This window comes from Corvus brachyrhynchos, unplaced genomic scaffold (genome assembly GCF_000691975.1).
Source record: "Corvus brachyrhynchos isolate BGI_N302 unplaced genomic scaffold, ASM69197v1 scaffold5, whole genome shotgun sequence".
Taxonomy (NCBI): Eukaryota; Metazoa; Chordata; class Aves; order Passeriformes; family Corvidae; genus Corvus; species Corvus brachyrhynchos.
The window spans coordinates 9,615,513-9,623,695 of NW_008238321.1; the positions used below are offsets into that span (position 1 = coordinate 9,615,513).

Here is an 8,183-nt window from a genome sequence, read left to right on the forward strand (position 1 = left end):
GAGTGTTCCAAAATGTGGTTGACTTCTGAAGTCTCTGTATTGACAGATAATGGCAGATTCAGGTGCTGTGTCAGCCTGGTTTGTACTGGTGTAAACATCTTGACTTCGTTGTACCTAATCAACCCTTTTCCCTTGCATATATGTAGTTGTTCACCCTTCAAAAACCTGTGGGCTTGTGAACTTGGTGCCTAGTAACTATGTTCTCACTGAAAATCCTTCAATCTGTGTTGTATATGAGGGGGTTTACTAATCCAGCTGAGAAACAGCCTTTTTGTTGGATGTATCCAAAAGCTCTGTGGAATGAAGGATCAGAAAATCCCTGCTCTGTAGTTGTTCAGAGATGCTGGCTCTCCTATTAAAGTAGCAGAACACACCCCTTAAAACACTGTGTGAAAGTAAGGGCATCCTGTCAGATACTTGGCTTTGATTAAATGGTGTAATATTGCAACTTCCACTTTGATAGTTGCCATTTTCATTTATTTCTGACTGAGACTTAAAACTCAGGCGTGCCTTGGACTGAGAGTTTCTTAAAAGGGTTTAGCAATAACTATTTTAAATAGAGTTTGCTGTTAGTTGCTGTCTTTCTACAGTTCACAGAACATTGAAAGGGAACAAATGAATAATTTTGAAAGTACAGCCAAGAAAATATTTTCATATATGTAGGGTAAACGAATTGATCCACAGGGAGTAATCTTTTGGTTATGTGCAGTGGTTACTGCAATGAATGTGGTATGAGGTACCTTAGATTCTTAAAAGCTGTGTTTTCTTTGGGATGCCAGAGGTGTGGGTTATTTTATGTTGTTCTGAGAACCAAGAGAATTTCTGCAGGAAACTGATTGTGGCAGCACAAAGGAAAGGAAGTTGTCAGGATGTGGCCAATGTTTGCACTGATCTCCAGGTGCACTGTTAACTCTGTCTCATTAACTGCAGGATACTTTATGCTGAAAAAAATCAGGGGAGGTATGTGCCTTTTAGCTTTTATTCCCAGCCAACTTCATGCTGATAAATAATGAGATTTTAATAATGTCAAATTATGTCCTGGAAATTTGACATCCAAATCATGCAATCTGTTATGTTTTGATTCAGTGAAGCCACACAGGTTTAAGCTTGTCTGCAACAGGTTTTTATCAAGAAAGCAAAAACAACAAAAATAAAATCACACATTTTATTGACCACATATACCTGAACACTTTTTATTTAGAGTGTATTATGAGCCAATGCTTCCTTTATGAAGCTTTCCAGAAAGTCCATTTCTGTAGTATCTTGACATGATACTGGAGTCCACGTCTCTTCATCGCAATAGAACCAGGAATTTTCTAGTGGCTGATCACTTTCTTTAATTAACTGAAATTACATCTTCAGAGCCCAACAAAATTTGATTCTGAAATGTAAACTTTTGAAACTAGGACCTCTATGAAGTTGGTCAACAAGGACCTGTCTTGAGCTAGCTGTGTTAGTAACTCACACAGAAGCAGAGCATGACAAGTTAGTTCATTGATTTGACTTAATTAGCACTTCAGCAAGAGGGCTATAAGCCATAGATCAACTCAAATATTAAGTTTAATTCTGTGAGAAAATAACACTGTTAATAATGGCACTTAACTAGTGCTTACTTTCTAGTACACATTATATACATACAGAAGCATACAGTACACCTTCCTGTTCAGAGGTTTACATTTAAATGATACAGTTTAAGAAATAATTTAATAAACTCTTTGCAGATTCTTTTTACATCAGTAGGCTGATTTTTATCTTGCATATATACAGTATTTTATTCATATCTATTTAAATGTGTAATAGGTAAGCCCCTATTTACAGTCACCAGAAACCTTCAGGTGTTTGAAATGGAAAGGTCCCATTCTTGAGAACTTTGTAAAGATTAGTCCATAAAAGTTCTTCCTAATTTATGATACCTTGTATTTCCTTAAGTATTTTACTGCACTTGCCCCCCTACTGTTCTTTATATAAATATTGCAAAGCTCTCTCTTTTTAGGATGCTGCTTTTTAAGAGATACCAGGTGAGAGTGCTGCAATTAAGTTCAGAATTTGCTCAAGAGAACAGCAGCCAGGCAGATCCATGGCACAGTTTCTTTGAGGCAACTAATACATCAAATTAACTTTTAAAGGAGGTTGAGTGGATACCAGTCTTGTTCATTAAATTATCCAAGTTGTTGTATGTATGATTGCCATGACATTCAGTGTTTATCAAGGATACAGACAAATACCCGTTGCAGTAAAAAAGATTAGGAAAAAAACAGATTTGATACCCCATGGGTAAATTACATAAAAATCTGTCTTTCTACATCTCTTAAATAGCAGCTTCCATTTTAGTACATAAATTTGTTTGTAATGTCCAATCACTGAATAAGATGTGGATCATCGTAAAGGAGTCAGTGTGAAGAAGTAAACATGAGTATTGAATGGTACCAGGTGTGCAAGACCAAGCAGGGATGGGAGAGAAAGGAAAGTTAAATAAATTGTGCAGAGAAGTGAAAACAATAAAGAGAAATTATAGAAGAGCCATGATCTGAAACTCGGAGTTTAACACAGAGAGAAAAGAACAGAAATAAAGGCAACAGTCTGTTAGAGACAGAAAATAAGATGCCTTAAGAGAAGGAGGAGATGGAAGTGAGGAAGCAACATGGAAGTTGAAATTGCACTTAATGCTGCCTGCTCAGCCACACCGTTCTGGCAGTGTCCCAGTTCTGAAAGCCTCTATTCACACCAGATAAGCCAGTTCCTCCCTTCCTGCATAATGGCAGAGAATTTCTTTAACAGATTTTATATGAGAGATTTAATGTGGTGCATTAAGAAACCTCATTTTCCTCAGATGGGAAGAAGGAGTCTGTTTGCTTGACAGCTGTAAGGAAAGATTTTGTTCTTAAACGCTTCTGTGTGGAAGTGAGCCTGAATGCTCAAGATGTATAGAAATTTATAGAAAATCTCACAAGGGGGGCAAAACCTAGAAAGCAGCCAGTATCATGTATGTCAGCATAGAATCACTATAAATGAGTGTGTGAGCTGGGACACAGTGATAAGGAACAGCTTCATTCCTTAACATGGCTTTCATCAACAGGCTAAAACTGAAAACACCACAGAAACAGGTTATTTACTCTGTAGGCTTTAAGGGTTAAAAAAATTCAATAAAATCTGAAAAGCTATTAAAAAACTAAAGATTAATGGAAAGTCTTCCACCAGGATGTTGGTAACTTAGAGATGCTTGTAGATAAAGAGGATAAGCAAAGAAGACTATGGGAAGAAATTGCTTGAAGGGAAAAGGTCTGAAAGGTCTGTTCCTCACATGCTTTTCATGTAAGACTTCAGTGTGTACCTCTGCTGACAGACTAGGACCAGTTACCAGACAAGACTGTGCTCTGAACAATGGGAAATGTTCAGTTCTGGTCTTGCTCCATACGTGAAGCTTGAAAAGTCACATTTTTTTAATGAAGTCACATGGGATTTGAGTTGTGCTGTGACAGATTAAGCAACAAAATGATGCTGTAGCATGTATCAAGTGACAGAAATGTCTTGTGGCCCCACACCAGTGGGAGAGTATCAGTTTCACTTGTACCCCCCCTCCTGTCATTAATGCAACAGCAGCACAAGAACAGGTAGTTTTTGGGTCAGTGCTTTGTAGTTTTGTTGTTGTAACTCTTTATGTGCTTCCTGCAGCATGTCTGCGTTTCTTACGTATTTCATATAATCAGTAAAATTTGGTGATCTGGATTGGATTTCTTCATCCCTAGTGTGAAACTAGACTTTACTGTGTATCCAAGAATCCCAATGGAAGGCTTTTTTGAGAGGTCAGCAAAGAGCTGTTGCTGACTGGGATTCCTGTATTGGGGAATTTTATATGATTTCCAAAACTCCAGTGATGTCCTAGATTAAAGAGAGTTTAATTTATTTGTTGCAAACATATCCCTTGAAAATACAAAATGTTAATCATAAACATATTTATTTTTTAAGATAATTACTCTTGTTACATGAACATATGTGGACCATAACACTTAGCCAGACAATCTTTACTAGTTAAATTCTGATTTAACTTTGTAAATGACTGTGTCCTTCATTTTAATATGTGGAACGAACATCTCTAAGTTCCCTCAGAATTAGTTAATAAATATTTCTGAATTCCTGAAATGTTTTAGGATACAAACAAAGCACTGGAAAATTAAAACACATTTTTGTTATTTGTTGTAGCTAAAAGAAAAATCACTTTACCATAAACATTAAAACAGGTTAGTTTGTGTGAGAAAATAATTTCTGAAAATAGTAAATTAGGCTTCTTTTAGAGGGGATTCAGTGAGGGAGAAAGAAATTAAATAATTTAATTTATAATTAACATTTACTATTTGGACATGTATAATTGGATAATATGATCTTCAGTAAAGATCATCTATATAATCTTCATTGAAAAATTCTATTTACTTCATCAAGGATAGCACTATCACTTTGTACAGAAAACAAGGTAATACCTTTTCCTATACAAGATACAAGGTGCTGTGTCTTCAGTCAAGACTTCAGTAAACTGCTTAGTTGATTTCTTCAGACAGGAAGATCAGAGCCATGAAAACAGAGTTTATCCTTTGTCACCAGTTCAGTGCACTAAGGTATCAGATGTCACAGGTAGTGCAGCACACAGGCCAGAGCCTCACACCACTTCAGCAAACACCTACTGGAAAATTAAGACTCTTGCATTCAACTGCAATGGAAGCTCCTTCCAGCCTCTTGGTTGGGACTCTCTAATGTCTGAGTGCCAGCACAGCAGTGTCACAGTCCCAGCACTGAGCACCCAGCGCGGCAGTCACAGAGCACCAGGGGTTGTGTCACACCTATGTCATGACCTGCTGTACCACTGTGCGCTCGTGAGAACACCCTTGATTCCCACAGTGTATCTTTTTAAGCAACCGTCGTAATTTGTTGGGGAAGTTTTTGTTAATGTATCTGTAGAGCAGAGGCATGACAAAGCTGCTGGAGAAAGCCAGGAATTTTGACAAAATCGTGGCGAAGTGTAATATTTGAATGGAATTTACATCTGGAATTCTTCCTCGTAGGTTAGTAAATGTGCTTACCAAGAGAATAATGTAATAGGGTGTCCACAGGGTGAACTGGGTACAGACTGTGGCAATCAGCAGCCTGTGCACTGATGGATCCAAGCGCCCAGTGTCCTGATCCAGTGGCGTGGCCTCCTTGCGTATCCGCAGGATCAGCGTCAGCGCGTAGAGAACAGCGATGGCGGGTACAACGTACCCGATGAACACCATGATGGCATCTGCTGCTTCCTGGTTCTGCATCTTGGAACACTCAATTATTTTGGTGGACACGTGGTTGCAGACGTAGAACAGGAGAGATGAGAAGCTTGTGAGCATGGCACCGCCCCAGATGAACCCACAGACGTGTTTGGTGTTGTACACACTGGACATGTAAGTCCTGGGCAGAGCACGCTCAATGTAGTAGTCCAGACTGAGCAGTGTGGTAGAGTACATGGTAACTAATGATGAGACGTTGAATAAAATAAGAAAGGTAATATAAACTTCATTGTTGGAATTCCAGATGGCCCATTTTGTATTGGCAAGACCTAGCAGGTACATTGGTGCCAGAGTGTTGATGATGAGACCGGCAACGGCAATGTTGACGAAGTAAACATCTGGCATAGTCATAGTAGCTTTGTTGTAGAGGTTAACTAGGACCAGCAGGCCATTGTAACAAAGGCCAATTGGGAAACATATAATGAGGTAGAGTAGGGAAAAGATGGAAAGCACAAGGTCGAAGTCATGGCAGAGATGCTGGTCCTCACTGTTCTCAGTACTGTTGATTAAGGCTTCACAGCTCCACATAGTGATTTTAGCTTTTGTGTCTTCTTTGCTGGTTACCAGCTTTTCTGTAGAGCAAGAAACAGTGAAAGTGTTGTTAAAATATTACATTCTAAATGAAATGCAGAGTACTGTGAAGAAAACATTTTGAATTTAAAGATTACACATGTCACATAACTGATGTTAGTCTAGAAGAAAGTCAACTGTGATTCAAAATTTCATGAGACTAATACATGTTCTGAAGTTGTAATTTAAATGAAACTAGTGGTAAATTAGTTGATACAGGACACTCAACAGAAGTAAGTTGTAATGAATAGTATGAACAGTAATACAATTTAAAAAAACCCTGTCAAACAGTACCTTGTATATAGCTAATAATACATAAGGGTAACTACTGAAGAGTGGAAGGATATAAGCTGAAGCACAAATCTTCACAATATGATGGAAAATAGAGATCTCTTAAGATGTTAAATAAGCTTTACCTTGAAAAAAGAGTTTCTTAAGAGGCACATCCAAGGCAGTATGGTGGATGTGTACTGGATCACTGGTAAAATTGACAAAGACTAGAGGATACTGGGAAATGAGGTGTAAGGAGGGGGAGTTTGGTTTTGTTTTTTTTTTTTAAATAGGTCAGTTTGTATTCAGACTTCCAACCTTATAACCATTTAGTTTCAAAAAAACAATGGACCTCTGTAGTCCAGGGAACCTAATATCAGGGCAGTCTGAGTTTCCAAAAAGGCAAGAATCAGCTATCATTTCCTCTGAAAATAGCTCGAATTCTTTAAAAAAGTATGCTACTATCAGCAGTTGTGGCCCAGCCATCTTTGCTTTATCATCAGTCAAGAGAGAGCGTTTTAACTGAAACCAAGTGAACTTCAAAGCAATTGTGTAAAGTCTCTTTCCAAAGTGCAGAAACAAGAAATAATCTCTGAAGTACAACTCAAAACAGGCACAGCCTTAAAATCATGGCTGTTACTCATGGCAGCCCATGTCAGGGGCAGTGCAGAGCTGGTGCAGCAGGTGATTTCCCATGTCACGTACCCTGTCTGTCACATACTCCTGTGGTTTTGTGTGCTTCCCTTTCAGCACCTATAGCAAAGTATAAGCACACATACCTGGATTCTTTCCAGAGAGAGAGCAAGATTTAATCAATCCACAGTAAACATTGTGCAATGAAAATGAATGCTACTAGACAACATGCTACACTCCATGAAACAGATGGCTAAATTATACTGTGTGGGGTCTGTAAGCATATGGGTACGTGACTGCATCTCCCTGGTGCTAATTCTTTGACTCTTCAGCCATAGTACAGAATTTGTCCCAAAATCGTGTCAACTGTTTTATTTCCCACTGCAGTTGTTTTGTGTCCATTTTTCTTCTAAGTACCATAAGCTGAGCCAGAAATCAAGCTAAAAATACAGTAATTTTAGCCAGGCAAGCAAATTTTTATTCCACTGTCCTATGTTGGATTTCCTCAGAGAAGTGGCTTCTGTGACAGCACCAGAAGTTCTGTTGTTTTCAGAGCTTGTTTTCGCCTTTGTGGGAAAACTTGACTTTTTCAGTTCATTTTCTCACATCAGTTCTTCAGCTATATTGTTGTGTATGAGTGGACTGTATCATATCTATGTTGTCTTTCCATCCTTATTCTATTTTTGAGCACCAAAAACAACCCAGGTTGTTTTCAGGCAGCATCTGTTAAGTTTTTAAGAAAGAAAAAGTAAAGCTGTTGTTTTTCGCAGTTGAAGGGAACCAAAACTACACCTCATTCAACTGTTACGACTCGATTCAAGCAAAGCAGCAGACTGGAACTAGGTATTGCAAATATATGCATTCTCGTGAGTGCAAAGGTGACTAAGCACAGGCATGGATACAATCACATAATTCCATTATGTAGGTTTATCCTTTAAGCATGTAGCTTTGATTACTCCAGACTGAGTTACATCAGCCACTGAATAACTTGCCTGTATCTCAGAAGATCAACAGTCTTTGTTACCAGGCTTTGTATTTTACAGAGCAGGGGGATGTCTGGTTTCACAAGTGGTTTTAGTCACTGCCCTTTTTTTCCCTTTACGTCCTGTAAGTGCAGTTAAACACGACAATTCCGTTTTGATGATAGAAATGGCAGACGATTTGCTGTGTTAAATAGTAATCTTAGGGAAATGCCAGTATTTACCTCTGGAATGAGCAAAAATAAAATCCAAAATCAAAGCATTTTCTCAGATTTTCTTGCTGACTTTTAAGTTCCGAGGTGAGGTATTTCTGCCGCTACAGCCGAAATGCCCCGTGTTTAATGCTCACTTACCAGCGAAGGCACTGAACCTGCTCGCTGCGCTGTGCTCCGCAGGCCCCTCTCAGCATTTCGCACCCAGC

General features: G+C 38.7%; 1 protein-coding gene across 3 annotated transcripts in view; it reads right to left on the reverse strand.

Moving 5' to 3' along the window:
* Window positions 1–1,151: 1,151 nt before the first annotated feature.
* Window positions 1,152–8,183, reverse strand: part of GPR146 (G protein-coupled receptor 146) — a 48,923-nt gene continuing 41,891 nt past the window's right edge. Inside the window, exons 1-2 of one of the 3 annotated variants that reach the window (XM_008633483.2) lie at window positions 8,116–8,183; window positions 1,152–5,881 (exon numbers count right to left, since the gene is read on the reverse strand). In XM_008633483.2, the coding sequence (XP_008631705.1) occupies window positions 4,833–5,837 (1,005 nt within the window). In that variant the 5' untranslated portion in view covers window positions 5,838–5,881; window positions 8,116–8,183 and the 3' untranslated portion in view covers window positions 1,152–4,832. Of the gene's footprint in view, window positions 5,882–7,774; window positions 8,086–8,115 lie in introns of those variants that run through there. The other 2 variants (XM_017734127.1, XM_017734126.1) reach the window with 2 other exon arrangements.